The 27,286-nt window shown below is 40.7% G+C and overlaps 1 protein-coding gene across 3 annotated transcripts in view; it reads left to right on the top strand.

Moving 5' to 3' along the window:
* Window positions 1-550: 550 nt before the first annotated feature.
* Window positions 551-27,286, top strand: part of AHCYL1 (adenosylhomocysteinase like 1) — a gene marked incomplete at its 3' end in the record, with an annotated part of 49,068 nt that continues 22,332 nt past the window's right edge. For 2 of the 3 annotated variants that reach the window (XR_014549101.1, XM_083617820.1), the window contains exon 1: window positions 638-873. Coding sequence is in view for 2 of the 3 variants with exons in the window: in XM_083617820.1 (XP_083473946.1) it covers window positions 763-873 (111 nt within the window). Of the gene's footprint in view, window positions 874-27,286 lie in introns of all 3 variants that reach the window. The other variant, XM_083617819.1, reaches the window with a different exon arrangement.

Genomic DNA, 27,286 nt, shown 5'->3' with positions numbered 1-27,286 from the left:
CGAAAGTGCAAAATTCCCAATGTGACTGTACCAGCTTGAGGAAAAAATCTGACAGCTCTTCCAGCCGCTTGAAACAATCATCCAACAGCCACCAGGAGCAGCGCTATTTAATATTTTAAACGCTATTACATTTTAAGTGTTATTTAATATTTACATTTTTGTAAGTTGCTTTGAGAGTGCTTTTGTTGCTCCTTAAAGCAACAAATAAATTAATAATACACTACAGTATTAGCAGGGCCAGCCCACCCATGAAACCACATGAGGCAATCGCTTTAAGCGGCAGGATCCATGAAGCAACAGATCCTTATGTTGATGTTACTTCTCCCCTTGTTCCTGATGTAGATCTCCCCTCAGCCCTTTTTCCTGCGGTGGCGAGGGGAATGCCATTTTGGGGTCCAAGATGCCTTGGGCCGGCCCTGCTCTTAGGGAGGCACAATGCGCAACGACTGGCTGCAATCACCGAAGCTCAGGATACGGCCATTTCGCGTCGCCTTCCGCCAGGTGGCGCTGCAGCCCCCGCAAGCGAGACTCCTCCGCCAGATCCTGCGCGAAGGCGTCGCGTGCCCGACCTGTGCGTGTGCGAGCGGCTCGCGGGCGACTCCGAGCGTGCGTGGTGACGTGTTGGGCCCTTTGGCCCCGCCCCTTGCTGAAGCGCGGCGGCCGCAGTCTTGGCGGTTGCAGAGGGAGGTCGCGGTGGAGCCGGTGAGAAGCAGCAGCTGCCTTCGGCCTCGGCGCCCGGACGCTTCCGCGCTCGCCCTCACGATGTCTTCTGTGCCGGACGCCGCCGCCGGCGACGAGCTGAAGCAGACGAAGGAGATGGAGGACGCCGAGAAGTACTCCTTCATGTCCACGCTCACCAAGGCGCCCAAGAAGGTGCGGGCCGGTGGCCGGAGGAGCGGGGAGCTCGGGGGGCGCTCGCGGGGCGGGGCGGCAGCGACGGGGCTCGGCGCCTCAGGCCCTCCGGCGCGAGAGGGGCCGGGGCTTCAGCCCCCCACCCCTGAAAGTCACGCCCTCTGAGTGGGGAAAAGCCTTGCCTTCCCCTTGACCCCTGACGCGCTTGCAGGTTCAACGGGCGCTCTGCACATGCCCAGGGGAACTCTTTTCTGCGTCGGCGTTTCTCGTGTCCCGGCGCTGAGACCTGACCCTGAAAACTGGTTCCGGGGCTTAAGGCATGTAGACGTGACCCCCTCCGGCAGGGAGCGGGGACTGGGAAATAGGGGGGAAACTCCAGGGAGAGGAGGAGATGTGGAGGAGTCTGGAGCTGTGGTTCAGCTGTGGCAGCTCTGGGCAGCTGTAAGAACTGGGAAGGAAGGTCCTTTAGGACACGGATCCTCAGCTTGGCAGGCCTGGGCGGTGTTCGTGCGAACACTTTTCTTTGCAGCTGAAAGGCTGGACCGTCTGCCTCGAAGGTCTCTATCCCCATGTCTGCCAGTGGAAAGCATTTCCGTCTAGCAGTCGCAGAGGAGATTGGACTCTGGTTTCCTCCATCCACCTGGCTAGCTAGGAACAGTGTGGAGCCCAGCATGCATATGTGATCTCTGACTGCTGTCTGTCAAGACTGCCCCTGGGAACGAGGTGCTATGGATGCTGTGCAAGCTAAAAGTGGCCTGTAGCTTTTTCCATATCATTATGTCTCTCTCTCTCTTTCACAAGTCCTCAGTATATTCTTCCAGTATAGTATCGGTCCTAGCATTGCAGTACAGGCTTAATCCAGGCAGCCTTGTGGGAGCTCCCACAAGAGTTATTGCTTGACTTGTGCGAATGTACCTTCAGATAGAGGCATGGTGTCTTGTGCTACCTGGAATATGCTCTCAACTTTTTGTTCGTCATTGAGAATGTCAATCCAGAGATCAGAAAACGCCTTCGTGCTATTCCTAAGTGCTGTTTAGTGGGAAGGGCTATTTTTGCTTTGTATTCCTACCTGGTTTAGGATTTTCAAAAACCATCTTCCTGCAGCCTCAGTGATTGTAACTGTTAGTAATCATTGCTGTTAGTGGAGCTGTAACTGTGAACTCTTCAGTTATGCATGGGCAGATATAGCCAGAATTCTCGGCTTAGATTTCCTGTGGGAAGTCCTTCTGGGCTGAACATTGCGTTCTCCCTAGCTTTGTGTTGCATGGCTCTGAACTTAAACCTGAATGGAGTATGGCGCAAAAGCTTTTCTTGGGAGAATGGGCATTTTCCTTTTGATGGCTGAACTGAAGCAGAATTAAACTTGTGAAGAAAGTTTATTTCCTTAAACTCACATTTGAAACCTTTTGTGAAACCTTTTGTACAGCCCAACCTTTCAATGACTAGCAGAAACATTTTGGTGCTAGCTGGAAGATCAAACTTCATGCTTAGCAGGTGCCCAAGGACCACGCCTATAACATTCCAGTTTGCTCCACCTGAATATAATGCAAAACCATTAGTTCCACCTTAGAAAGTGAAATTTGAGAAACTAGAGATGTTATTCCTTTTGGCTTGGGCAAATTCTAAGTTACAAAATAATCACAAGTGTGTTAATAAAAATATACATACATACTTATTTTGCTGTGCCCATGAACTCCAGCAGGAAGCATTCCTGTCCTCCAAAATCAACTGTCAGAAAAGGGATATGGTCACCTGTTCCAGACACACATCATCTCTGATAATGTTTCTGTAATTTGTGTGGAGTTGGTGGTTGGGGTACCTATCAGGACTGTTTCTGTGACCTTGTACTTTTGATGATCCAAACATGGATGGAGCACTGCATATATTAGGTTGGCAGAGGGAGGACGACCTCAGGTGGCAGATGCTGGGGGGATGGTGTCAGCAGCCCTCCAGTTGTACCCTTTTGTTGGAGGACAAAGCTGTAGGTGCCACATGAACTTAACTACACCTTCTAAACTAACCTGCTATCCTCGGCTGTGGTGGATGATGCTGTCCTGTCCCTAGCCAACCTGTTCAGTTTCTGTACATGAAATGAGGCTGGGGCAGGGGCCTTGCCCTTAAGGTAGCTTGGGCCAGCCCTGGACACACGCTCCCTCTGATCTGAGATCTCAGATTATGGAAAAGACATCCAAACCTACCTCATGAGTGTTCCCCCATTAAAAAGTGCTGTGAAGGGGTTGGCATCAATGCTATACTAGGCATGGCCAAACTTGGCCCTCTAGATGTTTTTGGACTACAATTCCCATCATCCCTGACCACTGGTCCTGTTAGCTAGGGATGATGGGAGTTATAGTCCCAAAACATCTAGAGGGCCAAGTTTGGCCATGCCTGCATAAACGTTCTTTATCCAGATATAGTTATGCCACTGGTATACACTATTACAGCCAGTTTGCTTATTTGAGTGTATTTAGTACTGCATTGTATTGTATTTAGTTGTATATTTGTGGCCTCAATATCCCATTGAAGTATAACGTGCTATGTTGTTGGTTCGAGTGGTTTAGAAGAACACTGCAGGGAAAGAAGTTCTCAAATTTCTGGTTGCAAATAGTTGCTCTTTAAAGTTGCTTTAACTTTAAGCCTGTATTTAACTCCAATGTCATCATTTATGCTACTTATATGGGTCTCAAGAACAGTTTGATTGAAATATTGCTAAGAGAAATATAGAATGTGCAGCTAATGTCTGAGACTCATAAATCAGAAAAGACCGTTAAATCTTGGTTGATCTGGACATAAATTAATGTTTTCAGCTACCGTTTATTCAAATCTTATCCGATATGTAATGTTAATAGTGGAGTTCCTGTTACACAGTTTCCTTATCAATGTTTTTAAATGTAACAGAAAGGAGGTTTAATTGGATCTGTGAATTTCTTTGCCCTCATCTATTCCCAGAACCTTGTCTGTTTATTTAAGAAGGTGTACATAAGGTATCTTTTTAAGTTTAAGCATAGTTTATTTATATGCCATTTCCCCACTGTAAACATATGCCCAAAGTGGTCTGCAATTTGAAAACAGTTTATTAGAAAACATATCAGGAAAACTAAAAGCAGTTAATTAACCTGATAAGTTAGTGTTGCAGTAGAATAGTCTAGACTTAATTTTGATATTCCCTGTATATATGTATTTACAGGCTAGTAATAATAGGACTAACCAGTGCTAGTAGTTATAGTCTTGCTGCCTTCCCAAGGGGCCACAGCAGCCTGGCTTAAATACGGTTCAGAGTGGGTGGGACTGTGTTCCCCCCACCCCCACCAAATAGTTCAAAGTCAGCTTGGCCACCTCTCCTCCAGAGGAGGCTGGCATCAGTAAAAGGGACTTACTGGGAGAGTATCAGTGATGTAACCCCTCTTGCCAATCCTTCCAGGTGTTCCAGCTGCTAGCATTGCTCCTACTGTGATTCTTGTGACTATTGTGTCACCTAATTTGTGTCGATTGGCATCAGGATGGATTATTGCCCATACATTGTTAGCCTGCCCAGAGGATCAGTGATGACTCCAGCTAGGATGTCGGATTGGTAGTATGGATGGCCCTTTCTTTATTTTCAAAAGGCTCATTTAAGGGGGTTTGTCCATGTTCAGGGAATGGGCGTTTTGTGGGTGCAATGCTCTGTAGTAGGCAAGAGTTTTTGCTTCTGACTCCTTTGAACTCTGCTTTTACAAATTTAAATGAGTGAAAACTAGTGCTCAAATTATATTTTGCTTTTCATAAAATAAATAAGCCAAGACTTACGGGTGCAGGCCACTTAAACTGCCAAGGGTGTAATTGAGAAGACTTGTTTAGCCAATGGGCTAAGGCACACTTTTTATATTACAGCAGTTAGAATGCTAATAGTATAGTGCTGCAGCTTTACCATAGTACAGCTTGAGTTCCTACATACAGACTGAGGAGAGAGGGTAGTATATTAGTCACTATAAGTCTACAGCAGAGTACAACAACACCCCCCACCCCCATTAAAAGAGAGTTCCTGGGTTGCTATGGATGCCACAAAGCTCCCTCATGGCTGCTTTGATAGATTCAAGAAGAATATGTTCTTGCATTTCTTTCTATCTCCTCTCTCCATCTTCCTAGCAGCTGGTCAAAGAAAGTAGAAGGTCAAGCATATTTTGCTCTTCCACCCATACCAAATATAGGATTGTTTCCTTTCATTGTACTGTCATATTCTAGCACTCCTATATAATCCGTTAAAATGCTTCAAGCTGTGGCCTATTCCCCCGCCTCAAAGCTCTTACCACAGTGCTAAAATCTCCCCTTGAGTCTTTGTACATTCATATCATGAATAACTCCTTCTTCAGATATTTACAAGTGGCTCATAGATCTTCTTAGTTGCATCAATATTAATCAATCCCTCTATGCAAATTTGTGTTTCATTGTTTGCTTTTTTAAAAAACCAACCTTACCATTGTCAGCCTGGATAGCTCAGTTGGTTAGAGCATGGTGCTGATAAAGCCAAAGTTGCAAGTTTGATCTCTGTATGGGACAGCTGCATATTCCTTCATTACAGGGGGTTGGACTAGATGATCCTCAGGGTCTCTTCCATCTCTACAACTCTGTGATTAGGACACAGGGTTGTGTTTTACTGTCTTACTCAGAGTAGACCCATTGAAGTTAATAAACCTAAGTTAGTCATGTCCATTAATTTAAGTAGGTCTAGCGTTGAATACTAATCACAGCTTTAAAAAAATGTTAATAGCATGTAATAAAAGAAAACAAAGAGAGGTTAGGAGTTATAAAAGAAAGATTAACGTTCAAAAACAGCTTTAAGTTTTAGTCACTCCTTGGATTTTCACCCCCCCCCCAAATCATGCCACTCATGTAGGTAGCAGACTGAGGCAAGTGGAGTCATGTACTCCCACTCTACAGAATCCCTTCCAGTGACAACATATTAACAAGTATAAAAAAGTGTTACTCTTCTTCTCTGCCCACTTCTTTTTTGTGCTTCTCAGCAATCAGTATTTCTGCTTCTCAGCTTCATTGCTCATTGTAGCTCCCTCCAGTACGTTCCTTATGCTTACATATACACATTGGACTGACACTTTCCACAGTGATGTGTTTTTTTCTGCTTTACAATTGTATACTGTCAATTTTGTAAATATACTTTTGGGTTTCAGAATCTTAGGTGAAGAATTTTAGCAGCAAGATTGCTATAGGCACAAAGATGGAAAGATACAGCCCTACCTACTATAAATGAATGGTTGATAAAATTATTGGACTTAACTGAGATGGCAAAATTAATGTGTTTAATTAGAGAAAAATCATTATTGACGTTTATTAAGGATTGGAAACTTCTTATGGACTTTTTGCATGCAAGAGAAAATGAACTTATAATATCTGGATCTGAAGATTGAAAAAATTAGCTAATAGAAAATAGACTAGGTAAAGGGATTCCTGACCGTTAAGTCCAGTCATGGACGACTTTGGGGTTGTGGCACTGATCTCACTTTACTGGCCGAGGGAGCCGGCATTTGTCCGCAGACAGCTTCCGGGTCATGTGGCCACCATGACTAAGCCACTTCTGGCGAACCAGAGCAGCACACAGAAAAGCCATTTACCTTCCCGCCAGAGCAGTACCTATTTATCTACTTGCACTTCGACATGCAGGAGCGGGGATTCAAACCGCCAACCTTCTGATCAGCAAGCCCTAGGCTCTGGGGTTTAGACCACAGCGCCACCCGTGTCCCATAGAAAATAGACTACTTCAGTGTTAATGAGTGCATACTATATTTGTCTGCAGGACAGAGAACTAGAAGTCTTTTTCATTTTCTTTTCTTTCTCTCTTTTCTTTCTCTTTGCCCCTTTTCTTCTTTTTTCTTCTGTTCCTTTTAAGATTAGATTTTTAAAGCATTTCATTTGTTATGGTGTATCATAAAAAGTTACTTTGTATTGGGTATGAACTTTTGTATATAATGGACAAGTATCAATAAAAAAGATATTAATAAAAAAAGAATTTTATATGCTGGTTAATTTACCCTAAATGGTATTCCTCTAGTGCTATATGTGCACTACAACTGCAACAGAAAACTCAAACTATTTTTCTTATTTTTCTTAAACGAACAATAAGAAATTAGAAAATGTACAGTTTGTTGGGCTGAATAATCAGGAATCAGAATGTGACAATGCATATTTGTGTATTTCCCTGTTCCTTCCTATTTTTCTAGCATATGTTCCATACACGATGTTCTCAATTCTGCAGAAATATTGCAGTTTGAATAAATTGCATGTATTTATTTTGCATAAATTTGCAGAATTCAAGCTCTGATGTCTTCTCCACGTTAATACATAACATGGATATATTTTGTATAACACAGTCCACTTAACACAAGAATCTCCTTCCTTTTTCCTTCCCTGCATGAATGGATATGAAAAATCATCTTTTTTTTTCAAATCTACATATGCCATCTTGAGAAACAGATAGATTTCCTCTTAACATGCAGTCAACTTCTCCAGTTTTCATTGGTTTTTGACCAATAGCTTATTTATATCTTGACTAGAAGCAATATTCTCAGCCAAATTGCTTGGGAAAAGATTTGCCCACTGCCTTAGTTTGGCCAAACCCTATACAGTGGTACCTCGGGTTAAGAACTTAATTCGTTCTTAACCTGAAACTGTTCTTAACCTGAGGTATCACTTTAGCTAATGGGGCCTCCTGCTGCCGTCGCACAATTTCTGTTCTCATCCTGAAGCAAAGTTCTTAACCTGAGGTACTATTTCTGGCAGAGTCTGTAACCTGAAGCGTCTGTAACTTGAGGTACCACTGTATGCCCATTGTTTCCCAATCCTACATTGCCTTTCAATTATATATCTAAGAAGTAGCTGTGCTAGTGTTGCCCATGAGATTGTTGCTCACCCCTGCAGACCCACATTGATTTTTGACCATTCATTTTCATTTTTGTTATGCATAGAAATTGTTGCTCAGAACGACTTGCAGTGTGTATGGGTCTCTAGTTTTCCTGGTCCTAATCTCTCAGCACATTTTTGTGTGTGTGTTCAACATTGTTTGGTTCTAAGCAGTGCTTTTTTTCTTAAAAACTGTTTAGGGGTACTCTCATTTTGACTCAAGAAAAACCACCATTTTATAGTTCAAATTGGGAAAAATAAATACAGTGAATGGACAAAAGTACAGAGATTCACAAAATGTTTAGGGGTATGTGTCCCCCCAGAAAAAAAGCATTGGTTCTGTGTCTTTCAGAATTGGCCAAAAGCTGCTGCTGACACGGTTGTTCATCCTAGAAGATAGCTAGGCAACCTTTAGAAGTAGCATACAGTGGTACCTTGGGTTACAAACACTTCAGGTTACAAACTCCACTAACCCGGAAGTAGTACCTCAGGTTGAGAACTTTGCCCCAGGATGAGAACGGAAATTGCGCACCGGCGGCAGTGAGAGGCCCAATTAGCGAAAGCGCGCCTGAGGATAAGAACGGTTTCAGGTTAAGAACGAATTAAGTTCATAACCCGAGGTACCACTGTACATGCTACTTGCTTGCCGCTAAAATGTTTGTAGTAATGCAAATAGTTGTTAGAAAGGGAAAGACCTACTATGCTCCCCTTTCAACTTCCTGATAGCACACCCTGGCATATGGTAGATAATCCAAGGAGTTATACAGGTGGACAGATGTGCAGACTTAAAATGGACTTACTAGCGCTTGAGTTGATAATAGTCATTCAACATCCCTTAATAGAAGAAAGTTTTGTCATTCAGATTCTTTGAAGCAACTCTGATTGGTTTCCCAAGAGTCTCATTATGATAAGTGCTTCAGTTGTTGATGAAATGATCAGCTCTAGAAATTCTCAAGTTTGCATATCTCCTTCTCGTTGTTGTTGTGTGTCCTCATAGCAACAATGGAGATGTGATTATTTTGCCTGTTGTGAAGTCTGTGAAAGACATACTGGGGGATGCTGGAGGGCTGTAGATTTTGAAACAGCCTTATAAATTTATCTCCCCCCCCCCTTTTGCCTTATAGAGTAGGTTCTAATGCTTCCTTTGGGCTTATGATAATCATTTTTGGGGGTTCCAGTTTGTGTAAACTTAAAGATCCTTTCCTGATTTATTCTGAATATTGCTATGGTAACCACCTCACAGAGTGTGGTTGGAACACATCAGTCTTGTTTATGCATATAGAAACTCTAGTTGTAAATTATTTGTGATCTATTCAGTAACCAAACAGGAACATGACAACAACAAAAAATAAACTACTAGGTCTTCTTGGGATCCATTAGCTCAAAATAGTTTTGTCTGATTTGAGAGACCCCCTTACACTGGCAGTATACTCCTCAGGTGGATAATCTATTGTAAGCTTTAAGAATGTCACTTTTTTCCATTCCAGATGAGAAATGTGTGGCATAAATGACTGATGCAGATGTGTGAGCAGAAGGGCTTGTAAAATATCGTAGTTGTAGTCATAGTAGTAGTAGTGTTGCTGTTGTAGGTTAGCAATTTTGCAGTTATTTTCAAGGTTGCTTTCATTGAATGAATTTTTAAGAAGTTATATTTCAATTACTTGATTGAATTTTTGCTGATGCCTCATAAGTTGCTGAACTTCTTCTAAAGTCATTGCATATTATTTACCAAAAGTACTAGTTTATGTTTTAATCCATTAGTTCTTGGGGACATAGCAGCCTTCAGGGCTTACCAGCACTGAACTTGCTATCTTTGGCTGCCCTTTGTGCTGTTCCATTGTGAAGTCTCCTCAACCAGAGGCCAAGTAGCTTTAAATGTTTGTTTTAGTGAAACACTGAAAGGTTTGTCTGTAGTCTTGAAGCACAACTTAAAAACCTTTTCCTTAGGATGTACGCAGTTCAGCATGCTACTCAAAACTGTCCCTGATGGTGACAACATGAAAGTGATTTTGAAGGAATGACAGCACAAGGTTGACTTGTGGTCACACAACTTGCTTAAAACGTTAGCCAATCCTTTTTTAAAAAGAATCTAGTGAGCAGCTTTTTAGAAAGGATATTTCCTGTTGACATGGTTCAAGTCTTAGAGCTCAGGAACTGCCTTTTCCCTTTCATAGTGAGCTAGTTGAACTATATTATGTGTTGTGATCAATACTGTGCCCTTTGTAACAGGCTTATTGCTGCTGCAGAATCTGTTCACTTTAGGCTTGTAACGGGGTGGGGTGGGGGTGGGAATCAACTAGCTGGCCATGGATTGGGTATTCTAATTAAGTTGGAAGCATGGTGGTGTATGCTGAGAATCCAGGCGTGAGGGTGGGACAGGGTGCTCTATTTCTGCATACAGGCGGATGATCTTGAGCTAAATATCTGGTACCATTGCTCTCCTGGCACTAGAGGTGGGAGGGCTGTCATTCATAGATATCAGAACTAGAACTTGGGAGTTTGCTGTTAGAAATGGGCAGAATCAGACTTCTTGTTGAATCAGTGGGAATTCCTTCTTCACCTTCTTGCAAAATTCTTTATATAATTTGAACCTGTATTCTAGAAGCTTTCATCTTCAGCCATTCATCCCACACACACAAGAATCCTGGTCAGAATTTTGTGCATTCTTTTCCAGCCCCACAGGGAGAGGATTAATTTGGATCCAGGCAAGCTCTAAATAAGAGGGTATTGCCAATTCTTATTAAAGTTGGATTGAATGACTGTATACATAACAAAGCATGACCTTCCTCTGTCTCGATGAAGCTAATTCTCCTGTGTTCTCATTGCTGCAGCTGTGTGGGCTGAATATTGCATTTTGCAATTAAGCTAGGGCATGATTGAAAATACTTTATAGCCTGTATGAGACCAACCAAAAATGCATTTTAAGGATTGGGTTTTGAAAAATTATTATTATTCATTAGATTTCTTACACTCACTTTACCATGAGGTCCTAGGGCAGGTTAGAATAATTTTTAAAAAGGTTATTAAAATTAGTTAAAACAGATTACAGTTGAGAGATTTAAAGTTGTGCTTGAATCCTGCTTGCTGGTTTCCCACAGGCATGTGGTTGGCCACTGTGAGAACAGGATGCTGGACTGGATGGGCCATTGGCATATAAAAATTAAGCATATGTTGACTAATTCTGTGCAGATATTTCCTTTCCCGACTGTCTGATATGTATAAATATGACTGAATAGTTGCCACATTAGGCAATACATTAAAACCATACCATTTGTCACATTTTGCTGTAAGTTTCCTTGAATTTAAGCTGCCTGAGTATTTGCCACAGGTTTTCAGTTCTTTTTTAGGATGGTTATATACTGTAGCAGACAGGGTTGAACCATTTTCTACAATAGCTCTAAGGCAAATGTGCAAATCTGAAATGAAAGAATTAATTAATTAACTAACTAACTAACTAACTAACTAACTCTTGCCTGGATGCTGAGAAGCAAGAGCAAAGGGGTATGGTGGAAGGTGACTTTCCTGTACATGTTCCCCTGGCAACCCCCCCCAATCCTCTTCTGAGTCTTGGGGACCCTACTGAATGGGGTGAGCTCTGGTGCAGAGAGGCTAAGAAGGAAGGGGGAGTCACTGAAAATTGGCTGGAGGTTCGTTCGAGGAATGGAGTTTTGGCCATAAAAGGTGCCTCAGCTCCCTGCATCCCAATTAACTCCCATGTGCCACCCTTAATACAACAGAGACAGGACAACCACCTCTCATAAGCAGTTTGGCACCCTTTTGAAAAGAAGTGCCAAAAATCACCAAAAGGAGGAGGAAAGCGTCTCACAGTGGTGAAAATGTTTGCAAAATCTGCCTCCTTCATTTCAGCTCTCCTCTACTTTCAAACGTTTTGACTCTTCCATTTTTTGATTGAGCACAGCTTGTTGTGTCATCCAAAACCAACAAATGGTGGTTTAGAAGATCACAGAACATCCCTTCTGTCATTTTTATTTGGATTTGTTCATGAGGTCCATAACTTTTAGTATATGCTGAAAGGGGTAAATTCCTCCAGTGTGCAGGAGTTGTGATCTTTTCAACCATAAATGATATTTTGCTTTGTGTTTGGTGCTCACCGAGTTTTTCTTAAACCTTGTTACCTGCTTTACAACCTGTGGCTGAATATGTAACCTTCATTAAGATCTTTGCCAAGAAACAGCTTTATCTTTCCCCCATTTTAAAAGCAATTAGCTGGTTTTTATTTAAGACCTTGGGGTAATTGCTGTCCATGCATCAGTACACTTAATATTAGTATGTTAATTTATAATGTGGCCCAAGGGTTGAATATGCTGGAAATAATGGCAGTCTGGATCCCCTCTTGACTCTTCCAGGTGCTGCCCTTGGGTAATCAATTAGTATGCACCTTTAGTGTGTCCAAATGTATTTTGTGTTTGGCGCAAAATGACATGGCTGCCACTGCACCTTTAGAACAACCAAACTACCTTCCTACCTACCTGCCCTGTGTCAAACACTGTCTTTATCAGTGTCCCATTCCTAAACTTGTTCCTGTTTGGTATTGCCCCTGCTTTTAAATGATGCTAGGCCAAAAAGAGAGAGTAAAATCATTGGCATGGATGGGAAATCATGACCTCCCCTTTTTTCTTGCAAACTATCGGGTACTGCAAAATGAACTATTATTAATATTTATTTCATTTCTATGCCGCTTTATATTGTTAAGGAAAAAATCCTCATATGTAACTATTGATGTGTAAACTTTACTCTCAAAAGGGAAGGGGACTTTGGAACTCTGCTAAATAAGTAGTCTGAGGAACTGAACATATAATTTCATGTTGAAGCTCTGCAACTGACACATCAAGATAGCTTAAATTCATTTGATGTTTAAGTTGACTAAGCTAGTGGTGCCATGTACCAAGCGTGATGGGGTGAGCTCCCATTGCTCTTTCGCAGCTCCTGCCAACCTAGTAGTTCGAAAGCATACCAGCACAAGTAGATAACTAGATACCGCTGCGGTGGGAAGATAAAGGGCGTTTCCATGTGCTCTGGCTTCCATCGCGCCAGAAGCAGTTTAGTTATGCTGGCCACATAACCTAGAAAGCTGTCTGTAGACAAACGCTGGCTCCCTCGGCCTGAAGTGATTTGAGCGCCACACCCCATAGACTAAGTTTGACTGGACTTAACTGTCCAGGGGTCCTTTACCTTTACTGGCCATGTACTGGGGATATATATATATATATATATATATATATATATATATATTATACACTGTCCTCCCCAGCCAGGGCCAGGCTCAGGGCAGCTAACACCAAATATGAATTACAATAAAACGTAATAGAAAAACAAACAAACCAACAACAACAAACAAACAGGAACAACAACCAAAAAAGGAATTGTCACGGATAGGAGAATACCACTGTGAATTCATTCAAGGCCTTGGAAACTCTAGTTCTGGATTCTGCAGTCTTTCTGTTCCTACATGCTTCCCTTTTATAGGTAGCCTTTGGCATTTTTTTTTTTTTAAGTGGGAGTTAATGAGTTGCAGAAACGATTCACCTTTGCCCAGCAGTATTTGTAAGGCTGTAATGTTCAGCTGCTGGACATGGGCAAATCAGCTTCTAAGTAGCCCTGCTAGAATTCTTGGCTGAAACTTATCGGTATTCTACCCTAATAAATTGCTGGTGTATTAACGCAGTTACAGCACTGAAAGAATAAATGCAGCAACAGGAATTACTACTCCCATAGCAACTGTGCAACTCCCCCACTAATCATTACATTATCCTCTAGCGGCTCCCCTAGTAATCACATACAGAGCATGAGTCGTCTTCATGCTGCAGCACTGAAATTGCATTGCTGCCAATACTTTGCTTCCATTTTCAAGGGCCTGGACAAATCAAGGTTATAAGAATAGGGAGCATCAGCCATTCTCTTTGTTGTATTTGGGCTGGACACTGTAATATTTGGGATAGAATTTCTGCATAAGGGAGATCTAAAAGTCTCCCCCCACCCCCTTCCAACCCCTGATACTTTCAAAGAGCTTCTCCTAGACATGCAGCTTTTGTGAAGCTCTTGAAGGTAACTTTTCCCATCTTCTCCCCATTGCATGACAAATATCCCCTCTCCCAGCACCATTTTGCTTATAGCCTAATGCAGGCATAGGCAGAGTAGGCCCTCCAGCTGTTTTGGGACTACAACTCCTATCATCCCTAGATAACAGGACCAGTGGTCAGGGATGATGGGAGTAGTAGTCCCAAAACAGCTGGAGGGCCTACTCTGCCTATGCCTGGCCTAATGTGCCTAAGCAGCCAGGAACATGTAATGGTTCTTTGTTTTAGAAATTTTGTATCTTGGGAAACTTTATAGGTTCAAAATGGTACAAATGTGGTTATATGATGATATTGGCCTTCTTATAGCCATCCGTTTTCTCCATGTTTCTTTCAAAGTAGAATCATGCCTTATCAGAAAATTCTCTTTAAGCCACACAAAGAATTCTTCAGAAGTAGGTGTTTAACTGCTGCCGTAAGGCAAGACTGTTCTGTGTCATCTGTGGACCTCCCTTTGTAAATGTGTGGGGTTGTAGCATCTGTCAGTACTAACTGGGATTTTTGGTGGGTTGTCTTTTGATAATAGGCAATCCAAGGCTGTTTAACGATAGTAACTTCAAAGACTTGACGTTGCTATCATTGCCCATAGCACACACACACATTATTTCTGGTCAAACATGTTTTGCAGGTTTTTGAAGTGCTTCAAGAAATACTTTGAAAGAGCCAAAACTGGCTCTGAGCACCATGATCAGTACTGCCACAATAATAATATTAAAATATTTTTTATAATGGAGTCCCCCAGTTACCCTCTCCATCTCATTTAAGAACACTTTTTCCCTTTAAAACTTAATTAGGGGTGGATATTTTTAGACCAGAAGCTGCTTCTGATGCCGTCTGGTCAATTTCACAAGTCATTGACTAGTACAGGGGCTCAAGTAAGTGACTGGAATTAGAAACTGGGGGCAGGCATTCTCTTTCTCCTTCCCCTCCAACTTCCATTATTGCAATTGCTGAACAAGGCTTGGGTTACAGTAATAGTAAAGGGGAGATTTACACCCATTGCTCTACAGAAAAGTATCACAATGCAGCCTAAAATATGTGGCCTAAGCTAACTCCTGTCAGTCACCTCCAATTTGACCCTGGGGGATAATGCCCTGCAGTTCCAGGATGTCAGAGGAGCTTTCATGCTTTTGTATGACTGACACAAGCAGAACTGATGCATTTTCCCCCTCTCTCTTAAATCTGCTTTTTATTAAATATGACAACTTGCTTGCTTCCAAAAATAAATGAATTCAAACAATTACCATCCCAAAGCCTCTAAACTTAGAAATGTTACAGGAGCTTACAAGAAAACAGGTCTAGGCTCCTAAGAGGAAATTCTGCTGAGATAATGGTCTTTTCTATGGGGTAACCAATCTTTACTGATGGCAATAGTCATTCAAAGTAGTTTGGGTCTGCAGCCTAAATTGTAGTAGTAAGGATCACATTAAAAAAAATCTTTCTCTGGTTAGAAAGACTGTGTGAAAAGTACTTATGGTATTTTATTTGTACTTTTAAAAAATTATATACTTCTAGATTGTAGTAAAATCTCTATGCAGTTTATAAGAAATAGTAAAATCATCAATTGTTGTTGTTGTTTAGTCGTTAGTCATGTCCGACTCTTCGTGACCCCATGAACCAGAGCATGCCAGGCACTTCTGTCTTCCACTGCCTCCAGCAGTTTGGTCAAACTCATGTTAGTAGCTTCGAGAACACTGTGCAACCATCTCGTTCTCCTTGTGCCCTCCATCTTTCCCAACATCAGGGTCTTTTTCAAGGAGTCTTCTCTTCTCATCAATAAAATCATCAATAAAAGCAGATAAATGCAATTAAAAGATTAAAAAATAATTAGAATTAACAGTTCAGAAGATTATAATGTGTCAGCATCTATTTGTCTGGGTAGACTTACATAAATGAAACTTTCAAGCCAATAGTGCAAAGAGTTCCCTGTGAAGAGGAATTTATTGTTAAAGCATTCTGGAAATTGTAGTTGTGTGAGGAGAAATGTTTAAAATAGCACAATACTTCTTTAAATGTATAATGCACATGGGACCTTACATTTTGTACTCTGGGAAGCAGGGTGCAGCATTTATGTTCACGTCAATTTATTCGTCTCACTGACTGCTATAGACATATTTTTTAACTTGGTAGCTTCTGTGCTGCAATTTCTGGGATTGGAAATTCTCACCCTTTCCTCCATTTTTAATAATGTAACTTTAAGGAGAAATCACAGATTTTAGCAGCTGTGGCTTCTCATGTGGTTATGTAAGGCAGTGTGCATGCAACTTTAGATAAGACTCTTTAAAGTTCCATTTCAACTACTCATATATTGCACCCACAAAAAGCTGTCATATAAGTGGCAAAACCATCATTTACTTGGGCTCTGTCTTGGGACAATTGCTGGCTCTGTTCTGATAAAATGTAGAAGTCTTGTGTCAGAATGAATATGCTGTTATGAGCAAAAAGAACAGGTCATATTAGGACGTGCTGCGGCATTTAATTTCTGTGGAAGCAAAAGAGCAGTGTGCAAATTTAGTATCCCCTCAGTGCAAGTGAGCTCCTGTTAGGGATCACTCTGGCTCCCACTCTGGGCCCTGGGCAAAGACAGTCGGTGTCTCCCCTTCCGAGTACCTTGGAGGGGATGCTACATGTGATTAGCACAAAGACTCCAGGCTGGTGGCTTTGCCTGATGTTTCCTGGGGAAAAGGAGAAAGCACTTTGTTGTTTTTGGACTTCAGTCAATCCTGTATGAGGGATGGTAGCGGAGAGTTTATTATCTGGTCTCATTTCCCCCCTGCCTCCAGTCGTAAACTGCTGTCATATCAGGTCTTTTAATTATTTTTAATAGATGTATTCTAAACTGTCGATCTTGACTTTCACTACAGTGAACACTCAATTTAGTAGCTCCCCCACCCTTTAAATTGCCATATACTAATGTAAGGGACAGAGAGGTGATGGCCCGGGTACTTTGCATGTCCATATTGTTTTGACATTTACGTCCAGCCTAATGCTCTTCACATACCTCAGAAACAAACATGCTGGTACTTACAGTCTGCTGACATGTAAGATGTGCTTATAAGGGGGAAGGAAACAAATTGGCATAAATTGAAATAATCCCGACTCCTTACCTCTTACTGTCCAGATTCTCCAGAGTGAGTATGTTAAAGCTTGGGATATGCAAATAAAATGTTCAAACCTTCTGACAAGCAATAGTATTGCTTCTAGAGTTGTATCTTTTGGGACGTTGTGAAGACACTGTTTCCTGTTTGCAGCAGTAACATGAATGAAATGTTTGTTTGATTTAGGAACTCTAGAGGTGGAGAGGAATGCCATTCAGCAAAAATATAGAGGATCTGCACAAGGAGATACCATGCCTGCAAATTTCATTTCTGTCCGGCTTTGCAACCCAATTACTTCTTCACTGTTCATGAGTATTTATTTAGATTCCAACACCAACCTTCGAAACAGTCTTCAGTCACACACTGTTTATTTGCCCAAGTTGCTTTTTCTTTTTATTATGAATGGTGGCTGATCTTACAGGTCCACCCCTACCTTCTTGTCTTAAGTCAGCTGGCAACTGGGATTGGCTCTCCCAATTTGGGTGAGATTGAAGAACAAGTTAGTTCACTTATAAATTGCTTCCCTCAACAGAGTGTCTGGAAGCAACTTACAGGCATAGAACATGGTGACACAATTAAAAAAACAAAAACCTTACACCACAAAAGTTTTTTCCTCTTAAGGAAGGACACTGGCATGTTGCGCAATCTCCATGTCTTTGCCAAATGTGCTAGACAGGAAAGACTGTCACAAAATTGCACTAGCAGTTTTAGAACATCCTGGTGTGTGTCTGTATTGTGGGAACAACAGATCTTAGTGCTCTGTAGGTGAGATTGTACCTCTGCTGGAGGCAATATTTAGTCACCTTGAGTGACCAGACAGTAATCAAACTGCAAGCTTGTTTTGTGAGAATGAAATTCGAGTCATGGCTGTGGGGCAAGAATAATCCAAGAAAGTTCAATTGAGGAATGTTGTGTGCTTATCTTCATAAAGCCAGAGGATCTGTCACTCAGCTGTGATGAGTACAGAAGAAAGTGATTGGGGTTACAGGAGCAGCCTACCCATGTCCTTTGTGGGGCACATGTTGCAATGTGTGGTGGGATAACATTATATGGCACCATGTGGAACAGCCTTCCCCAATCTGGTGCCCCCCAGATGTTTCAGACCAGCCTTTCTCAACCTTGGCACCCTATATGTTGTTGTACTACAACTCCCTTCACCACTGGTACCTAGGGATGATGGGAGTTGTAGTCTAGCAGCATAAGGGGACTCAATATAGAGAAAGGCTGTTTTACACTAATTCCCATCAGCATGGCCTGTGGTCAGGGACATCTGGAGAGCGGGCTGAGGAAGGCTGGTTTAGAGAGTACAGCTGAGGCTACAACCATGGGATGTTAGCTTTAGCTTTTGACATCCTCATGCCTCTTCACTTCTGTTTGGTATCTGCCACTTTACAGGATCAAGAATTTTGACGACTTCTATTTTGGGTGATATCCTTACTCCATTGTTGAATTTATTCCCACATGGTTCTCCCACCACCCCCTTGGGTGTGTTTCAGGTAAAGCTTAACTTCAGTAAAACCAACTGCTGTTCATATGGCTGCATTTCACATAAGGTTGCTTAGAAATCAGAATGACAAAATAGCTCCAATTGCAGATTTTTATGGGCTTATATGTTTCTTCAAGATTAGTTTATTCCAGTCTCTAATTCTGAGCAAAGGGACTGGCTGCTCTAGTTTATTTCATAAGAACCATATGTGCTGAACAAATAAGCCACAAAAAGCTACGTGTTCTATTTTTTTCTATAAAAAGCAATTTAATGTGCTTAAATGAGTATAGTAATCTCAGGTATGCGGAGAACAATTTTTGTGCTGAGCAGCAATAATTTGCACCCTACAGAGCTTTTTCTTCAGTTCATGTTTTTAAAGGATCTGGAGGCCTGTGAATGTTTTATTTTATGCCCTCGGTTCTTAGCCAAGGATAATCTTCAGAAAAGATCAGGAGTTGGGCCTTAGGTTTGTGTACCCTTTTAAACATTGAAAGAAGTGAATGACCAGATTAGGAGATTTTATTCTGAGGGTTTCATTCTCTTTCATCAAGAACTATTCTACATTCCAAAATGGGAACCTCCCAATTTATTGCTCACTTTCCCCTGAGGTAAGGGAATGCAAGAGCCTGTGCAAGATTGAGGCCTAATTCATTTCATTCCTGGAGGATAACTCATCCAAAGGCTAGGATGGGAATAATGTCGATGCAGGCCTTGAGATGTCCATGTAGAAGTTCTTTTTGTGCAGCAGTGCAGGTCAATAGTAGAAGGATCCAAGCTCTAGAATGTAAATTCTCATTCCCCATCTTTATCATGGTCATGGAAAAACTTGTAGAAGAATTGTTCTTGTAAGTAATATTTTACTCTCAGGTAAATTTATTAAAATAATGAGAAATTTGGGCTGTGATTCCCGAAACCATTTTAATGGAGAATACTTCCAATTAAATGGTTGGTTCTTTTAAAATTCAGGTTTTTCCAGCTGTACAAATCCCCACCCCTAGAAGAAGGCAAATGAACTCAAAGGCACTCTGTTCCTGGCTTACACCCTTAATCGGTGAAGTTTTTGCCATAGAAATCGCTAGGTATTACCTACTATCCATTGATGATTTTTTTTATATTTGCCCTAGACTAACAGGTGCAAAAACAGGAGTATTTTAAGGGTATATACAAGGATGTGACGAAGTATTTCCTGCCCAAAGATGAAAGTGAAGAAGAGGAGGTTCTGACCCCCCAAAAAGAAGGGAATTTTAAATTGAGTTTGAGCAGTTTGTTTCAAATATGGAAACTGAGCACATTCTATACATATATATTTGGCGTACATGCCATCGGTGACACTACCTATCATTTAAGGGCTTAATAAAACACATATGCCTAAGATGTCTACTTCCTCTCCCCTCATTTTTCCAACTGCACATTATCAGCTTTCCAGCAGCACATTTTTCCAACTCTAGATTTTGTGCCAACTACACACTAAAAAACCCTTTGTTAAATTGTGATGTTGGTCCTACCTGAGGTAATAAAACTAAAACATGTGGATTGCAGCCATAAAACTGCAGCCATAACTTTCTAAAACAGAAGGAAGTGTCCATCTTAAGGAAAGTCTGTCCGTGAGAAAGGGTTGTAATTACAGTTGTGTTTCCTTGACTCTATTTGTAACACAAGTGGTTTATAAATGTTGGTCTACCATATTAACACATTACCATGCTGCAATAATGGCAGTAGTGCCAACAATACTAGCTTATCACCTCTTTGGGTTGAGTAGCACTTGACATTGCTCCTTAGAATCCATCTTCCTCACCTTAAAGGAGGAACACAATCTCTTCCTCTTGACATAATGTACTAGGGTAAGGGCTGTTCTATTTACTGATGCGTATAATATGGTACAGCTCTCCTGCAATTGTACCAATTCAGAACGAAGGTGTGGATAACATGATTAAATGTATTCAATGTTAAAAAAAGCTTTTCAGTGTAGGAAATTAACTCATAAGTTAGGATTTGAGATATACTATCTTTCCTTGTCTCCGGAGTGTTGTAGCTTAGTTCTTGGGAAGCAAATTGGGCCCTAGGACAAGTTTGGTAGCTGCAGCAAATCCATTGCATCAGTTGGCCAGCTACATATTAATGCTGGAATCTTAATCCACCTACCTGGGAACAAGCCCAACTGAATTCAGTAGGACTAACTTCTAAGTGAATATGGTTAGGATTGTGCTATAAATAATCATTGATTAGTTTCCCCCCCTTTCCCCCACAAAAGCAATTAAAGGCTGTAGAGTAATAAATATTGAGCCATTCAAATAGTCTGCAATTAAAATTATTGCAGCAGAATGTGGTAATTATAACATTTCCCCCTGCAGTAAACACGTATCATTCTTTCTTTCTGTAGGAAGAGACTCATGAAGTAGTTAGTTATTAAAGAAGTTAGTCTAAATAGCCCCAGGAGTAGCTTTTTGGAACACCGAGTACCTGAGATCTAGGCCAGTCAGATATTGCATTTTTTTGTGTTGCGGTGGAGACTATAAGGTTTAGCTTTGGTTTTGGGTTTTTTATATGTGGTTTAACTGAGAATGTTGGTGGAATGCACTGTCACTGTCAATCTTGCTTTCAGGATTAAGGCCTTCAAACTTGAATTTTTTTCAAGGTGTTACATACAACAAATGCAAGGTGAATTAATATTGGGGTTGGAGTATGAGAGGCAGGGGGACTAATAATGGTCACTAAGAAGAGGGGTTGGGGGCTAAGTGAGCCCAGTGGGAGTTTTGTCCAGCTCTCTTGGCTTCTGAATTGTCACCAGACATAGCATGGGTATTTTCGAACTGTTCTTGCAAGTGTTCATGCTAGATATGAACTTTAAAAAATTGCGGGTAAAGGGTGGTATATAAATTCAGTCAATCATTCAGTGCAGATCCAATTCCTTATTTGTTTTTTTCTTTTTAAAATAATCTTTATTAGGTTTTCAAGAAAAAGTGAATACATAAGTAGAATAAGTTATCTGTTGAATGCCGATACAGTTGCATTGCACTATAGTATTTCCCTCACTCAGCAAACAAACATACACAGAGCTATTATAACAAAAATTCAATTAATTAGTTTAATTGAGGCAAAACTAAATCCCACTTCCCCCCAACTAACAGGCTTTTTGGTTCCAAGTATCTTAGAAATGTTCCGTTACCCCTCAACAGGTAAGTGTAGCAAAGAAATAGGAATTTACATGCAAACAATAATACATACGAAAAGAGCAGTTTGGGTCAAGATGGCCACACCCTCATATAATGTGAAGAAGGAGAGAAATAGTTTTATAACTAACAAAGGGGATAAAATCATACCACTCTTCCACAAGATAAACATTCTTTGCTTGTCCCTAATGGCTTTACAATCATTATTTTTTAAACACGTTCTTGAGCTTTTCCTATTTCAATCTTCTTTGCTGTCTTCTGCTTCCCCACTCCTTTACCTCTTATTTTTCAGTATTCAGCTGGAATGTGTTTAATCTTTTTCAAACTCCCTGAAGTGAATGGGTACTTAAAGTCCTGTTGCATGGCTTGTAGATGAACCTGTAGAACCTTAGAACCTTAATTTTGTAAAAGTTCAGTTGTCAGGTCTATATGTCATAAGCCCATGCAGGCACACCCCAGAGGTCAAACTGGGGTAAGTAGGTCCTGATGCCATCTTATAGACTTGAGAGCCAATAGTCTTCCTAATATTAACAAATGCATTTAACAATTCAGGTTTCACAATAGAAACTCATTTTATATTGATCATGTTAGTATCTCTCAGTTGATATTGGGGATAGTATGTTTTAATAGTAATAATGCTTGGTTTGGTATTAGTCTTACAGTTAACCTTTGTTTACAAAGTAAGGGCGATGCTGACTTAAGTATGTATGAGCTTCATGGATTAAAGGTCGAGGGAGAATCTAAACTGTTTCCCCCTACATGGTGTTGAAGTATTGGGATCTAAAATATTTTCTTTGCTGCTAAATACTGTGCCACACCCGGTTAGGAAAGCAAATTCCAGCAGCGAAACACGTGTGAGTTCCAATGAAAATATGACATTGTGAAGATTGCTTTTGGCTTTGGGAAAAATTAAGTCTCTACCCATGGTGAAAAGGGGCAGTTTTCTGCTTTCCTGGGTGAAGTCAAACTAGCAGGCTTTGAATATAGCAAGCTGTCCAGACCTTCCCCAAAACACGTGCTTGGACGTCTACATTCCACAGCTGTGTGTGCAGGAGACACTCTGTACCAGTCAATATTGGTGTCAGAGAGATTTGAGAGAGGATTTTCCTTTTAATGTCATCTAGAGATCACAGCACATGAACAAAGAAGATGATATTGTGAGGTCAACTGTTGAGGTTGCAGTTGGGTCCTGTCTTTTTCCCAGGGTTGTATTCCAGCCCCGTGTCATACACCATTTTGGTTTCAGGCTAAGTTTGAAATTGATTTAATGCTGGAGTAATTCACTTCATTAGTAAGCTGCTTGCCATGTTTGATAATATTTTTAGACAGGACAGATTTTACTAAGCTGCAGAGTTCAGATGAGCGCCCTTAAAGCCGGTTCAGGGATTACAGTGGTAAATTCAGCAGTTGATTTCATTAGCAAGCAGTTTCCTATATCCAAATTGTCCTTTTTAGAACTTAAAAGCCAGATCCAAATGCAACTTGTTTGTTCCTCTTTGTATTCTGAAGAAATAGTGGTGACAAATGGGAGCACTGGCCAATTTTTAGCAAATGAATCTTTGCTCTGGATAAACAGGGACTTTTCTTGGGAGTAAATGGGAATCCACTGTTCGTCTGGAGCATTGGGAAAAGGTATGCTTATAGTTTCTATGCTTTCTCAACATAGTGGGAATTTGTTTTGACATACAGCATTTGCAAACTTTAAAGTTAGTTTGTTACCAATATGACAAACTGTAACCTGGATTATTGATTATTTTTGCATGATGTCTCTTGGGTTTTGAATTAGAAGTTTGACTTATGGTGGATCTCCTGATTTTTTTAAAAAAAAGTTTCCCTGATTTGTTTTTAAATAAATGTTACATTTATGGTTTACAGCAAAGACATAGGAAGCTGCCTTGTATTCAGTCAGATCATTGGTCTGTCTCACTCAGTATTGTCTACACTGCCTGGCACTTTCAAATGAGGCAGTTTCTGAGGACATACCTGAAGACGCTGGTTATTGAACCTGAGACCTATATGCAAAGTAGATGCCCTGCCACTGGGGTATGACAGATGTCTGACATTCTAACACCTGTTAGGACTTGCACATATACTAGGGTTGCCATATTTCAAAAAGTAAACTTCCTGACACCCACAAAGTTGTTGAACTTTTTTGGGGAAGCCTCTCCCCAAAATAGTGGTTTTAAGCTTTTGGAGGTGTTTCTGCTGCTTTTCCCACCACGTTGCCATACATCTGGATTTTTCCTGACATTTTGCCAATTCAGCAAAATTCCCCCGACGCCATTTTTACACCCCAAAACCAGGACATGTCAGGAATTTTCCTAACGTATGGCAAGCCTAACATATACCAAATGCTTCTTGCTGGAACTTCAGATTAACAATAACATTGTTACCTCTGCCACCCACCTTAGTTTGTTGCCCTTTCCTTATGCTTTTCTCAGTTCTCAAAGTTTCTGTTCTGCTTTTAAGGAAACCCCCTTTGATGTATTGCCACATATATAAACACATTCATTGTACGGAGGCCCCATCTAAGCCTAGATTAACATCTTGATTTGTAGCAAATAGAGGAGTCTGGATTTTCAACTTCAGGTCTTCTACTGACCACCAAAAATCAGCAAGCCTGCATCACACATTGTGTTGTCCGTCCAGTCACTTGAAGATAGCTTTCACTCACTTCTAGGTCAGCTGTACTACCAATAGTACAGAACATAATCAGCGGTAGATCCCTTCAGACACTTCTTTGTTGCTTTATAGGATCGGAACAGTTATTCTGCCTTATAGGATTGGGACAATTATGATGCACATAGGTTTATTATGAAATTTCATATTTAAGCTACCGTTTCTCAAACTGCTTATAGTAGTATAGCCAGTCTTCCTGCCATTGTATCTTGACACCAACTTCGTGAAGCAGACTGTCCAAAGGTCACTAGTAACTTTTGTGGCTAAGCAAGGAATTGAATCTAGGTCTTGCTGTAACTGCAGACTGCTACACCACAATGAGTTACTGGCTAATGATCAAGTTTCCTTATAGATATGCTGATTAAAAGGCCTTTGCTTGGATGTCACAGAACAAAAGCACTTGAGGTATAGCTGAAAAGAGGTGGTATACACACAGAGACACAGACACACAAACACAAACAAACAAGCATGCACGCATTCAGCAGACATCCTATCACCTATGCTGAGAATGGATGTAGCTGCCCTGCCAGTTGAGGGCACTCCTTTTCTGACATAATTCTGTAGCCCCCTTTTTCTTAGGAGGAGAGGGTATTTTCCTCACATGCACAGCTGTCGCTTGTCTGATTAGGTGGTTGCAGAAGGGAGGCTTTGTGGCTCTTGGGGCAGGCAAAAGAGCCTTTGGCATCAGTTCACAGTTCCCTCTTAATTGCTCAAAGCTTTGTGGTCTGTGTTACATAGAGTTCACGGGACCAGAGTGCAGCTTTACCTAGCCTGTAAAATCTTGTTGAAATCTCATTTGCATATTTATTTATTTAGCAAACTTTATATACCACTTGATAATAAATAAAACTTCTAAGTGGTTTGAAAAATAAAGCAGACATTAAAGTTATCTACAAAATAAATCTGTATCTCTGTCAACTTGTGTGTACTTATTTTATACTCATTGTAGTCCTTGATTCTTTCAAAAGCTAAATTTCTAAGGACTTCTTGGTGGCCCCAAGTGGTTATTTGACCTCTTAGACCTAATGCAGACGTCTGCTCCACCCTCCACTCTCTGCCTCTGGTGCAGTGGCAAAGAGGAAACCAGAAACAGCAGTTTTCATTTTAAACTAACCACACATTTGTTCTGTCCATTTTGATTAAATAGTTTGAAGAATAGCAGTCTTGGGAGGAAAATCCATCTTCTGATACCACTACAATTGAAATGAAGTGAAGTTTGTGTTTGTGCTTAAATTGTGAGTGATTTCATAGTGGTTGAGATGCCTAAGTTGTTTTTTAGATTGTCAAAGATGCTTCATAGTTTTGTGCTAGTATAGCAGCTGAAATTCCACTCTAGTTGGTCATGGCAGTAGTGGAATAATGTAAAGATATTACGTAGACGCTCTTCTGAATAAAAAGGAAGCTGTAACAATTAAAGCCCTTGTGAGCCTATTCTTTACTTTGGGCCACTCTCCGCTTTCTCAGAGGAGAAATGGCTTTTCTGTGTGGCCTCCAATTGTTGATTGCTAACCTTCATATTATAGCTGATGGCTTGTCTGGTAGTGCTATAGAGTACAGATTGTATTCCTGTGCTTTTCTGACTGAAGGAAATTGTATTAATTTACCAATATATCCCTTTTGGTCTAAAGATCTTCACAATTGTGACTGCTCAACATTTACAGTTGCTGACTTCTACTGAAGCCTTGAATACTGCCATATAACATGCAATTAATGGGACTTGACAATGCAGTACTTAAAATGTCAGAGGCCAGTGAAGCTCTGCCTTCACAAGAACAAATTCTTTTGCTCCCTGTGGTGGTACCCTTATGGTGATAGCAATGGTAGGTGATGTAATGTGAGGGAAGCCTAATTTAGACGGATAATTTTGAATGCTCTTTCATCCATTTTGGTATCTACTTACTGTGCTTTTTTCATTTTTGAATGTCACAGCACTTCATTAATCCTATTCGTCATGCTTTTGTTCTGAGGGAAGCATGGCTCCTACACATCAGCTGTGGCAAAGAACATGCACCTTTATTGGGCTAGTGAAAACAGCTCAAGGGGCCTGCCAGGCAGGGGAGGGGGAAAACATGGTAGATTGAATTCAATCAAGCCAATGTAAACAGATTATTTTAAATCACAAAAGAAAATAGACTTTCTTTATTTTGTCCTATTGTATAAATCAAACTAACTAGTTGCTGTAGCATACTCCTTATATAAACCTAGAAGAATAATCCAAAACAGTTGGGTGTTTAGCACACATGCTTTGTGAACTACAGGATCATCTCCTTAGGGGCAAATTTGGGCAATTGTGAAATAAACACAGTTGTATGTATGCATAGACCCTAAGAAAGAACACTTGAGTAATGGCTAAATGCCAAATAACTTTTCAGAGGCTGGGGTTAGTAATTACTGAGCAGATTAGTGTTTCTCTGTGAGGTGAAAAGTAAGAGAATTGTCCAGCAAAACTTAATTCTCATTTAATTTTATGGAAGAGTAAATCATTGAATTAATACTCTCCCTTTTTTAAGTTAATGGGACTTAAAACTTGGTTGTCCTGTTTAGTTGACATTCTTCAATGCTCACACTCTGCCACAGTTAATACATATACTACTGCATCAGTATAATTCTTGATCAGAGGCCGCCCCCCTTCTTAAATGGAAAGCAAACTTCAATTCTTTCTGTTGTAGTAATTAATGGATTCTATTTTAAAAGGTTATGTGAACTTTTGTTTGTATTATAATCAGATTTCATTTTCAGAGACACTAGATTTGAGTTTTATACATTCTGAAGACATGTGGAGCATTGTCCTCTACTGGATTTGGCTTTCATTCTTCATTGCACTAATTCTTTCAACAGTTGAAAGGGCCGAAACATTAAACTTTGTTCAAGCTGGAATACTTCTCCCTTTGGGTTTCTCATCCAGGATTTGATTTGCTGAGTATCATTCATTGATAAGATCTGAATGCAGTTCAGAGTCTCTGGTAACTCACCAGCTAAGTATGATAGATTGGTGTTTAGCATGGGAAATACTTT

This window comes from Podarcis filfolensis (assembly GCF_964270895.1).
Source record: "Podarcis filfolensis genome assembly, chromosome: 6".
In the NCBI taxonomy this organism is placed as follows: domain Eukaryota; kingdom Metazoa; phylum Chordata; class Lepidosauria; order Squamata; family Lacertidae; genus Podarcis; species Podarcis filfolensis.
This window is presented reverse-complemented; position numbering and strand designations above follow the sequence as displayed.